Source organism: Sinocyclocheilus rhinocerous, unplaced genomic scaffold (genome assembly GCF_001515625.1).
Source record: "Sinocyclocheilus rhinocerous isolate Xijiao unplaced genomic scaffold, SAMN03320098_v1.1 scaffold19, whole genome shotgun sequence".
Lineage (NCBI taxonomy): Eukaryota > Metazoa > Chordata > Actinopteri > Cypriniformes > Cyprinidae > Sinocyclocheilus > Sinocyclocheilus rhinocerous.
This window is the reverse complement of record NW_015638975.1, coordinates 1,363,869-1,375,788: the sequence shown is the minus strand read 5'-3', so window position 1 is coordinate 1,375,788 and position 11,920 is coordinate 1,363,869. Positions and strand designations below refer to the sequence as shown.

The 11,920-nt window shown below is 35.5% G+C and overlaps 2 protein-coding genes across 2 annotated transcripts in view; both read right to left on the bottom strand.

Annotated features, from left to right (window-relative positions):
* LOC107750514 (nuclear receptor ROR-alpha-like) overlaps positions 1-1,101 on the bottom strand; it is a 43,984-nt gene extending 42,883 nt beyond the window's left edge. The window contains exon 1 of the mRNA XM_016565925.1: positions 1,086-1,101. The gene's annotated coding sequence lies outside the window, so the exon portion shown is untranslated. The remainder of the gene's footprint in view (positions 1-1,085) is intronic.
* Positions 1,102-4,186: 3,085 nt separating this feature from the next.
* LOC107750513 (vacuolar protein sorting-associated protein 13C-like) overlaps positions 4,187-11,920 on the bottom strand; it is a 69,560-nt gene continuing 61,826 nt past the window's right edge. The window contains exons 79-84 of the mRNA XM_016565924.1: positions 11,347-11,470; positions 8,831-8,945; positions 6,405-6,496; positions 6,201-6,324; positions 5,990-6,073; positions 4,187-5,269 (exon numbers count right to left, since the gene is read on the bottom strand). Coding sequence (XP_016421410.1) covers positions 5,171-5,269; positions 5,990-6,073; positions 6,201-6,324; positions 6,405-6,496; positions 8,831-8,945; positions 11,347-11,470 — 638 coding nt within the window. The 3' untranslated portion in view covers positions 4,187-5,170. The remainder of the gene's footprint in view (positions 5,270-5,989; positions 6,074-6,200; positions 6,325-6,404; positions 6,497-8,830; positions 8,946-11,346; positions 11,471-11,920) is intronic.

The window sequence follows — 11,920 nt, the reverse complement described above, 5'->3', positions numbered from 1 at the left end:
GATATCAGGGCTGTTATTGGTCCCTTTACGATCGGATATCTTTATTGGCTACTGAAGTGCCGTCAAAGGTTTGAATATCAATTCAAATTGTGGGCATGCTCAGTAACGAACTATGATTTAAAAGTAACGAAGTCGATTATTTTGCTTAATTTGTACTTAAGTACAAGTAAAAGTACAGCTTTAAAAATATACTCAAAAAAGTACAAGTACCCGAAAAAACTAAATTACAATAACGTGAGTAGTTGTAATTCGTTACCTCCACCACTGTATATATGCGTGTATATATATATTTTTTGTCTATTATTTACAATTATTTATATATATATACTTTTACTTTATCGACGGAAAAATATCATAATGAGCAAAAATATGCCACAGTGGAGCGGGTCTCACGCCGAACAGCACGGTGAACGGCTGCTGTTTCAGATGAATGCAGTAGCTTAGTGTGTGCATGAGGCGCCGGCGCGATCAAACAGCTGAAACATAAAATAGACTACTCCGTCATTTTTGGTCATACAGTAAAGGCATAATTCGAAACTGCAAAGTGCAAAGTGTTAGCAGTTTGAAAATTCAAGAATAATAGCAAAGTTAATAAGAATTCTTTCTAAATGCAGCACCGTTCTTATTTCGCTTTTAATCGGTGTATTTAACAGCCTGGGAGACCTTCCCAGGGCAGTACCTTGCCTCACCGACTAAAATCAGGGCGCCCACTACGGAGACGGCACCAGAGGTGAGGGGGCACAGTGACCGAGGTGGCCGGGCCGGGCCCCCTCAGGCCCCCCCGTGGCGCCGACGCTGGTTATAGTTAATGTTCTGGTTATTTTGTTTCCGTGTACAGTTTGTTAATTTTGTGCAAACCATACAGTCAAAGTAAACTTCATCATTCAGCTGAACTGTGCACATTTATTTTAGACACTTCATGTCTTGTTCCATTCATGCGATAAACGCATGTCCCTGCTGAGCTGTGGGCTATGACTAATTTCACGGGCAAAGCAGAAAAAAATTCAATTTATGTATCTTCATTTTTTATTTTTTTATTTTTTACAAATGAAGCTTCATATTATGAGAAGGATACTTTCTACGACCTTTATCCTGCAGTCATCATGGTGAGATTAGGTTCCTTCAATCTAAAAAAAAAAACAAGAATCGAAAACAACAGTGAGGAATCGATTCTTGGAATCGATTCTCATCGATTCCATAACCAGGAATCGGAATCGGACTCGATTCCAAAAATTTCGGAATCGAACAGCCCTACATACACTGACATGCTCTAAACATTCCAGCAAAGCCATGTGTGGCACATTTTGCTTAGGTTTTATTAGCATGGGTGTTTATTGTAGTAGCTTGCATCATAATTTAGTTGGTTACAGCCATGATTCAGCTAATACAAACGTAAATGTAGCCTAATTTGGAACCTTATTGTAATTTTTACATCTAAAATCAACCACAATCAAATTTATTTTGCATCTCTTTTGTTAGTAAAAGTAAAAATCCTAATTGCTATTGATTAAAATAAACGATCGTATTTCAAATTAATAAATATGCCTTAATTGTTAACATTTATTGCAATTAATCTTACCTAATGATGGCTTAATGAGTCGGTGAGTTGTGAACTTTTAATCACTGTGATTCGCTCCTATACCGAACCGCTTGTACAGATTCGGTGAGAATCGTATACGAATCATTACACTGACACATAAAATCGAACATAGATCAAACATAAATTTTGCAAACCCGTTCAACCGGTTTATTAAAAGATCCGACTCAACAGAACTATTTGTTCATCGGTGCACTTTAATAATATTTGGCAGGTGGACAATTGAGTGGGAAATAATATTTGAGCTCTATCTTTGAGAATAATAATTTAACAATTCCTCTGCGTTGTCCAGTCCTTTGTCCCAAGATGCAGGATGTTATTAATAAATGTACGTATTTTCTTAGTAACCCAAAGGTTGTCCACACACACACAGCATGCTTGTGATGAGCGAACATGCTGCTGACGTACTTCCGCTAAATGCCGTTCCAGCTTGCAAGTTCATGTTGCCATGTATGAAGTTTAGCTACAGTAGACCAACAATATAAGAGACAGATAAACACCACATTTATGAAGCGCCCAAAACATTTATTTGGTATCCTGCTGCTGACCGTCTTAAGTTTTTAAAGAGTATTTTACAATTGAGAATTGCAATCTTTACAGACACCATTCCTCCCAGCATAAAATATAGATTTGTTAGATTACACGTGGGTCAATATCACTGTAGGGTGCCTTTTGGTGTCCTGTACATAACTCATTTGCCATGATAACTTAACATAAAAATGACTATGAAAGGGTGTGTTAATTAGGCTAAGTTTTTATATTCATAACAAAAGCATTACTTGGCTCTTTAGATACATTTTCTAGATTTTTCTTTAGTTTTGTGTAAGAGGATGTGTGTTATTTTGCTATGTCCAATGCACTGCTCATTAAATTTGAATGATAGCAGAATATTGTCAAATCATAAAATGTAAAAAAAAATAGTTCTCCTATTAATATCTTGTTAAATAAGAGATTACTTAATTTTAGTGTATTGATCATTTGGTAATAAAAATGTTATTTTTATTTAATAAAAAAAGAAGAGTTTGTCCATGTCCCTTGAAGGGTTGTCCACCCTGTCCTATTGGGGAATCCACCCCTTTAAGAAAATAGCAATGTGATTGAGGATGTAATTATATTATTTATTATTATTATATTATTTTTTTTAGAAGTTGAATAAATGTTTCATTGTCATATTTTGTCATGCTTTGTGTGTTCTGCATTATGTGTCCACCCTGTTATGTGCTGGTCCACCCTGTCATCTTGATATTTTACACAAATATTTTAAATAATAATTAAATCATATCTATATAATCCAGTATGTTCAATATCTAAGTGTGGGGGCAATAACATGCAAACAAAAAACTGCATCCAAATATCACAGTTTTCTCCAAATAAGAAAAAAATACATGTGCGAATTGTAGGAGTTTCTTTAAAAACACATGGTTTACATAACATCTTTTATGTATTTATATTTTGAAAGCAAACAAATAACCCTGTTTAGGAAAGAGACATCATACCTTTCAGAAAATAAAATTTGCATCTTAATTTTACAATGAAAACGTATTTAACAGTAATATATATGTCCATGACAGCTGACATACCTTATGGTTTACTTCGAATAATGGCCCATAATTATCTAAAAAAATATGTGTGGGAGCTCAGCTAATATGTTTCTATAGTACTTGAGTGTCTACTATTTATGACATGACAAAGCGAATGGGAAATTAAAACCAACATTTTTGAGTATTGTGAGGGTTGAAAGGCACTCTGTGGTGATATTGACCCACGTAATAACGTTAATTATGAAAATAAACATTACATTATATAATGCACAATAGAGCTTTAGTTGGAAAATGAATGAGTAAAAATGTCTTGAAAATATATGTAGTTTTCCTTTTAATTAAAGTGAAGTGAAGTGTGGCCAAGTATGGTGACCCATACCCAGAATTTGTGGTCTACATTTAACCCATCCAAGTGCACACACACAGTATAGTGAACACACACACACCGTGAACACACGGTGCAGTGGGCAGTCATATTGCTGCGGCGCCTGGGGAGCAGTTGGGGGTTCGGTGCCTTGCTCAAGGGTCTCACCTCAGTCGTGGTATTGAAGGTGGAAGAGAGCGCTGGACATTCACTCCCCCCACCTACAATCCCTGCCGGACCCGAGACTCGAACCCGCAACCTTCGGGTTACAAGTCCGACTCTCTATCGATTAGGCCATGACACTACAAAGGACAATTATTTGTACAAAAATAAATCCACTTCTCTACTTTCATAATTTTTTTATACAATTTGATTTTCCAAAGTTTAATCAAGGTGCATTCAAAGTGCAATACTATAGTTTTAATTACAGTGGCATGAATTTAAGATAGTTTTCACAACAGAGTTCAGTCATGAGACTGATCTTAGATTAGATACTGCAGTTTTACTGCTCTGCATTAACACATGAGGTTGTGATCACAGTTACAGCACACTGAATGTTTCTGAAAACAGCTTTTATCTAGAGAGGCAGATGAGATCGGGAAATCTTTATATAACGCATGACATTCGTAGTGTTTGCATTGGATTAGTGGAGATTATTTATGACATTTGGTGTCTTTAGCTGTTACAGCTGTCTACACACAGTGGCATTGACCTGTGGGTGTATGTCTGGTCAACTGATGCATAGGAAATAAGAGGACATGGAAAGACCCACAGCAAAAGGGCATGGGATAGCCAATCTCTCCTTTCCTGCCCACACCAGGCCAATAGGGGTCACTTGCACCCACATACAGGAAGCCCAGTTACTTAGCAACATGGAGAGGATCCATTGCCAGGTGCTTTGACATTACATTCACTGTAGATCATTGTGGGAAAACTGTGGAATACAGCGCAATCTTTACTTGCCATACAGACACGTGCTGTTTAATCGCGTCTAGGTTACTTCCAAAACAAAAAAGTAACTATGAGAGGTAAAGCAAAGCTCATATCATAGTCTCCACCTCAAATAGCAAGTGTGGTCTGCCATTTTACAAAGTGCACACAGACAGCACTTTTTTACTACACAGTCATAGTACACTATGTCTTCGAGGGAAGTGCAAGGGACAAGAGATGCATATGTGTGTCTGTAAAACAATACAAGAGAGATCAAAACATTGTAATATTATCATTTTTAAGCTAAGAGATATTTTGTGTATTATACGTGTCATTGTTGAGCAAAACCTTTTTTGACAGGATTTGTAATCAAGGTAAGTGAGGTAACTGGACAAGCCTCACATTGCACATTACAGTTGTATATTGAAGTGATGTATTTTTTTTATAGCAAGTGCAAAATAATCTAACAAAATAATTAACAATTAACAACAGTCTCTTTTGTTTTCTCCCATCATCAAGACCTATCTCAAGCAAACATGACAACAAAAGGCAAAGTGCTTACTGCTTAAACATCTAAAAAAATCTAGTTCTAACTCCCAAAGTTCAGAGATACATTCAAAAATCCAGTGAGTTTAACGAATAAATTTGCCAAAATATATATTTTTTTTTACACATGATTAATTCTTTGAATGCTAGGCAGTATATTAAACTAAGGAGATGTAGGCATGACTGACTTATTTAATCGTTGCCCGTTTTGATGAAGCGCTGTGATTTCTGCCGTGCCATCTGATATTGCTTGCGTGCAGACTGGGCACTATCGATTCCTTCTCGCAGTCTCTGTGGAGCGTGAAGCAAAAGAGGTCAAAGAGGCCACCGTTTGTTCTTGACAGAAAATGAAAAGCTGTCATTTTGATAGCTATGTACTTTTACTCAGTGTAAAGGCATGTGAGCATGAAAGAGATAGAACTAGTGCAACCTGTGTATCTAGCTTAATCACAACTTGGCATCTGCAAAACAACTAACGAAATGCAAAATGCCCAGTGTCATATTCAACAATGGGCATTGACGTTTTGTTTGAAGGAAATTACATTCATTATAAGAATAGTTTACACAAAAATAAAAATGAACTAATAATTTACTTACCCTAAGGCCATTCAAGATCTATATGAATTTGTTTCTTCATTGAAACAGATTTGGAAAAAAATAACCATTACATAATTTGCTCACCAATGGATCCTCTGCTGTGTATGGGTGCCGTCAGAATGAGAGTCCAAACTTAAAAACATCACAATAATTCACAATGTTTTTATAAGCTTTATGATGGCCCACATTCAGTGCAGAGGATCCATTGGTAAGCAAGTCATGTAATAATATATATTCTCAAATCTGCTCCAATGAAGAAACAAAATCATTTATATCATAGATGGCCTGAGGGTGAATACATTTTCAGCAAATTTACAACAGTGAACTATTCCTGAAGCTAAATAACAATTTTCAAGCAGCAGTTTTAAGTTACAATCCACACAAAAAAACAAAACACACATCTGTGATGTTTACCTCCGCCGTGCCAGCATGTCTCATGTGTATCACTTTCACTAGCGTCTGTCCATCCTTCCTAATGAGGTTCAATTTGTTCTGTTCCTGCACCAACATCCAGATTGTTGTCAAGCAATGTTAATTAGTTGATCATGACTTTATCAGTACGTTTTAAATTATACACTCATCACTGTGCTGTTAGGAGGCCTGTCAAAGAAAGCCATTTATGTACCCGGTAATATATCTTCAAATCTCCTCCTTCTGTGCTTGGAGGCCTTTGAAAATTCTCAAATTGACATTCCCATTCTTTGTTGAAATGTCCAATCACATCGATCTCCTTCACACACATCACTCTCCTGCATGATAAATAAAAGAAATAAAAAAGGGAAACCTGGCAAAATGCCAGTGTTTTATCATTTTTCTGTTGTTGGAATACCTGTTGGTGATAAGGATGTTTGTTTTCCTGTGCCCTGGGTATTCATAGTGTCCTCTGAAGATCTCTCCATCCAACTGTTTTATCGCAGACCTCTGAAAAACATACACACTCATACAGCACAATACACCAAATACAGCACACACTGCTGTAGTGACCGCACCCGAATACTCTTTCAGCAATAATGATCTGAATCATAATGATCTTTATAAAAAATAAAAAATAAAAAAAAAGAAATCATCCAAAATGCAACTGATCATGGCAAAGAGGAGTATTGATTTATTCCAGATTATTTGGGTCAAATCACAGGATTCAAGCAATTAATACAATTACAACACAGTAAAGCCACATTAAACAATTACATGACAATTATGAAACACATGTGTTATATAAGATATAGCATATAAAGTATATAGGAAAATACACCAGACATTAATTCCAACATGCATTGTAAAATGCCCATTTAGTGCATATAAATAAGTTTGCATATTAATATGCACATTTTTATGTATTCACAATGATTAAGAATAATGTTTACATTCCATTTTTAATAAATATATTTTTATATAGACTGCAATATTGTGTTATCAGACTTTAGATTCATGGAAATGTATTTACAGACATAAATTCAAAGAAATTACAACGACTTTTAGAAAAATAGACAAACTTTGGAAGTTACACATCCTATTTCTAACTAATCTAATAATTGTTTAAATATTAATAATGAAAATCTATTATTGTTTGTCAGTGTGGCTCTAAAGTCTTAAAACTACCTTGTTATTTGTTTTTAAATTTCAAATAAAATATTCTGGGAAAAATAAGATATTAACTAATGAGGTTATGTTTGGATATATTTGGCATTAACTGATACAAAATAAAAGTATATACTGATATAAAACTGATATAATAAAAATGTCTGAGGTATAATGCTGGAATTATTTTTGGCAAAATTAATAGAGACGAAAAAAAAAATTTAGATAAGAAAAGTAGCACAGCCATAAAAGTGCACAAGACAGACAACTTCAGATGCAGACTTAGGATAATATATCATTTTCTAAACACAACGATGTAATATTCTATTATAGGTGGACCAGGCTAGACTGAGTCTAGTACTGGATATCCAGTTTGGTTCATTTAAGTGCTACAATGTCTCGGTGTTCTTAAATGTTTTCAGTAACATCTTTAAGGTAATAGTCCCAATCCCATCCCCCACTCCCAATTTACATTTCCTCAGGCTGCATTTGGGAAAGGACAGAAAAGAGAGAAAAAGGACAAATTAAATGAGTAGGCAAACAGGAATTCATTTCTTCACAGCAGGGTAGGAGTCAGTTCAACTTTGGAGTTTAAGGTCAGTTTTAATGAGGAATACAGCTGGAATTCTAACAAGGGGATTTGGAATTTGGTTGAGTTGAACACCACAGGTAAATTGAGTAAAAATGTAACTAATAGGTATCCCCATACTTCCCCAGTTGAATAATCACAGCACAATAAGAAAACTCTTTTGTTTTCCTGAAAATGGTGAGTTTAAATATGCACTAATTAACATACATTTCCTAACCAGAAAGCTGAGCATTAGATAAAGCCTAGTTCAAATTTCTCATTTTATTTTTGCTGACATATTAGAATTAAACGTTTTTATAGATGGGGATTTTGAATATCTCTGTTTATTATACCATAAATCCATATTTATGGATAAAGTACTTTCAACAGCCAGGGAAAAAAAAAACATTTCTGAAAAAAATGTTACATAAATCAGGCTGATATATGAACAAACCCCTCTGTAAAAAACCTTCCAAATATAAATAAGAATAAAACTGGAAAGTTTGGTGCATGTAAGTCCTACTGGCTCAGTGCATGAGGAAAAACGGTAAAACTATTTTAAGTTGTCCTTGTTACACACGTTACATGTACTAACTATCGTAATGACAATAAATTATGCATAATTACATGCAAGTAACCCTAAACTAAACCCTAATCCTAACCCTAACCATATAGTAAGCACATGTAGTTAATTAATATTACTCTGTACTTAAATGTATAATTACACTGTAACAAAGACACCTTAAAATAAAGTGTAACCGGAAAAACTCATTTTGAGGAAATGGCTTCTACAGATATCTACTATAATTGAAATCTACAGATGCAAATAGATAAAGTGTAATAAAATATACACTTAAATGTGTATTTGGATGTTTTCTTTCCACTAGTCTGAAATATGACAATGGAATGGAAGCAAAATAGTCCAAAATCTCAAAATTGACCAGTGCATGAAAAAACAATGGTTGTGCCTTAATCTGTCAAACTGACTCCAATCCTTCAAAACAATTTGGCTGTTAGTAGTTGTAAATTAAAACAGAGGATAAAGCCGATTAAAATCCTTCCCATTGGGGTCTAATAGCCTTGTCATTGGGGTTGACAAGTGACCTCACCTGAAAGAGGTCAAAGCCCTCCGACTCATGGTGGTCGTAGGGCCGTATGATGCCATCTTCTTGTATGAGACGCACTGGCCTTAATTTAGTCACCTCTTCAGTCGATTCTGCCACCCTGCAAATCAAGTCAGCAACAGCACATTAGAAAACCCTCACAAAGACGACATCCTGTGATCCAGTGATTTTCATCCATGTAAAATGCGTGGGCAATGGATGAGTCATTCTTAACAACAGGTAGTAAACAGAATCTACTCAATTAAAGTTCATCTGAGCATGCCCGAACAGCCTTGAACAAACGCAATGCATCTCAAGAGTCATTAAAAAAAGCGTCAACCTACAAAGTCTCTTTGTGCTATTGCGTGCAGTGTCTGATTCCTTAAGCCCTCTCTCACCTTTGGTTACTTCTACATTGCGAGCATGGAAAAGCAACGTGATTAGTTCATACAGACAGTGCTGATCAGTTCAGGTGTATAAGATGGAAAGCAGAACGAATGGTTGGATGGGAGGGGTGGGGGGAGGGGCATCACTGTTCCAGCTTGTCGTGAAAGGTTTGGCATGAAAAAGCCAGGGGCGGGAACACCGTAAAACACAACAGATTGGCCAACTCATTTTTCCGGGGCAGAATTGATGGCATGGGTGCACAATGTGATTGGTAAGCCTGGTCATCGACTGCCTTTGAATTCATAATGCTTCTTTTGCTATTGGTTGGAGAGTGCCTGGTCACACCAGGCAGTGCTGTGTCAGAGTCCAGTACATCAGCAGTGCAGTGAGCTCATGCGGTGGACTTGGTCTGACAAGAAGAGCAGTCGGAGACGGACATCATCCAAAGTTCACCCAAAAATGATACTCATTTACTCATTCTCATGTCATTCCAAATCTGTACGACATTCTTTCTTCTGTGGAACACAAAAGACATTTTGTCCATATAATGAAATTCAATGGACCCTTTTCATATTTCACAACAAATATAATTTTTTAATGGCCGTTTGGTCCAATAGCTAATGAAAAAAATGCATGATAGTGTTTCTGACTTTGTAAAAGAGGACAAAAATATGAAGAGACTGATTACATTGGTCAGATTTGTGTGTGTATGTTTTTTCTGTTCGTTTGTATGTCTTTTGATATGGATCTTTGAGCCTGAAAAAGTTAAATGAAACTAAAAATATATTTTTTGCTAGATTTATGATGTTAATAACTGTGGAAACAACTTGTCAACTCATCTGTAAAAAGGGTCCACAGACAAAAAAAGCCTGAAACATTTAAAAAAATAAAAATAATAAAAACTTATTTTATGTTCCACAGAAGAAAGAATTTATTACAGGTTTGAAATGACATAAGGTTGAGTAAATTATGAAAATTTTTATTTGTTCAAACTATTCCTTGAACTATGATTATAAGGACATTACATACTATTCAAATTGTTGATTTAAAGTACCATTTCTCTTAAACATAGTTACAAGTGATTATACGTGCTTTATCTGTACTTCCTCTCCTCTCTATATCATCTTTGCTCCTGTCTGTGCTGCTCTGCTCATCAGACTTTCCATTGGCCCCAAAATGCCCCAGTGAAAGGGGTGTGGAGATCAGAAGCAAATGTTACAATGATGGCAAAATTGGCATATGCTGATTAATCCAGTTATAAGGGGACTCTTGAACTGTAGATTATGGCAGAATTCTCTGGGCTACAGCTCACATCCTTTGCTTCCCATGATGCAATGCTTACCTTTCAACCATTCATACCCTGTAGATTAAAAATTCATTCATGCTGCAAAATTCACTCTTTTTTTGGACCCAGGAAACAAGCAAACCCAACTGAGTGAAAGCAGAGGGATCATTCACTGTCATGTCTTTGGGTAACATAGGCATAAATACAAATACATTCGCACTCCAGTCATACGCACATTTGCACACATACACACATACACACTCATGAGCTTCCAAATACTCACTGAACTAAAAAGAACAAACACATCCAGGAATTAACTTATGAAAAACATGAAAAAAAAGAGTCATAAAATTAGTTAACACACAGGAAGCACACCTCGCTTTTTTCAGACCGATGAGCTTTGTAAAAATCAACGCATTTCAGAAAGGCGGCGCATAGAGGAGAAACAATAATGTACAGTATGTGGAAAATAATGTGTTTTTTGAACCTTAAACCACATAAACACATTTCATTACACCAAATACACAAAATAATGTTCTTTTTAGCAGCATCATATGACCCCTTTAAATATTTGGATTAGGTAAGATTTATTTTTATTTTAATAAAAAGTCTCTTATGCTCACCAAGGCAGAATTTATTTGATCGGAAATAAAATAAAAACTGTGATATTGTGAAATATTATTACAATTAAAAGTAGCTGTCTCTCTTTTTTATTATATTTTAAATTTATTACAAAACTTTACAAACCCAAAACTTTTGAGTGGTAGTGTATGTACATGGTTGTCTGAATGTAAGTCTGTGTTTGAAGGCGTTTATGTAAATATAATATACATGTGCATGTTCGTCTCACCTCTGAATGCCCTGAAAAGTACTGCTTGCCATGTCTACGATGCCCCCTGTTGGTCTGGCCACCACTCCAACCAGGCCTTTCCCAATGCCCTTGAAGAAGCCTGCAGCCCCCTCTTTCTTCGCCCCTAAACCCATGACAGATATTTGTGCATTTTCAATTCCCAATAATAAAATATTTACTTATCTCATCACCGAATACAAAAACAGATCAAATTCATTCAAGTACGTAGGGATGCACCGAAATGAAAATTCTTGGCTGAAGCCAAAACCGAACAAAATGAAATACTGGGCCGAAGGACGAACAAGATTTTTCGAGTTTTTTCCCCCCATGTATTTTGCCAGTTTTTTTCACCACTGCACAAATTAAATAGCCAAAATTTGCTTTTTACTGTTTTGTCTTGCTTTTCAAAGAAAAAATCAATTACAAAACAACAATTTAAAAGCATTTAACACTGAACATTTTATAACATTCTAGCAGACATTATAGTTATACCAACAATGCACAATTTAACTTAAAATTAATAAGTTAGTAAAATAATATTTTTTTTGGCCATCAGACCCCCTTCTTGAATCAG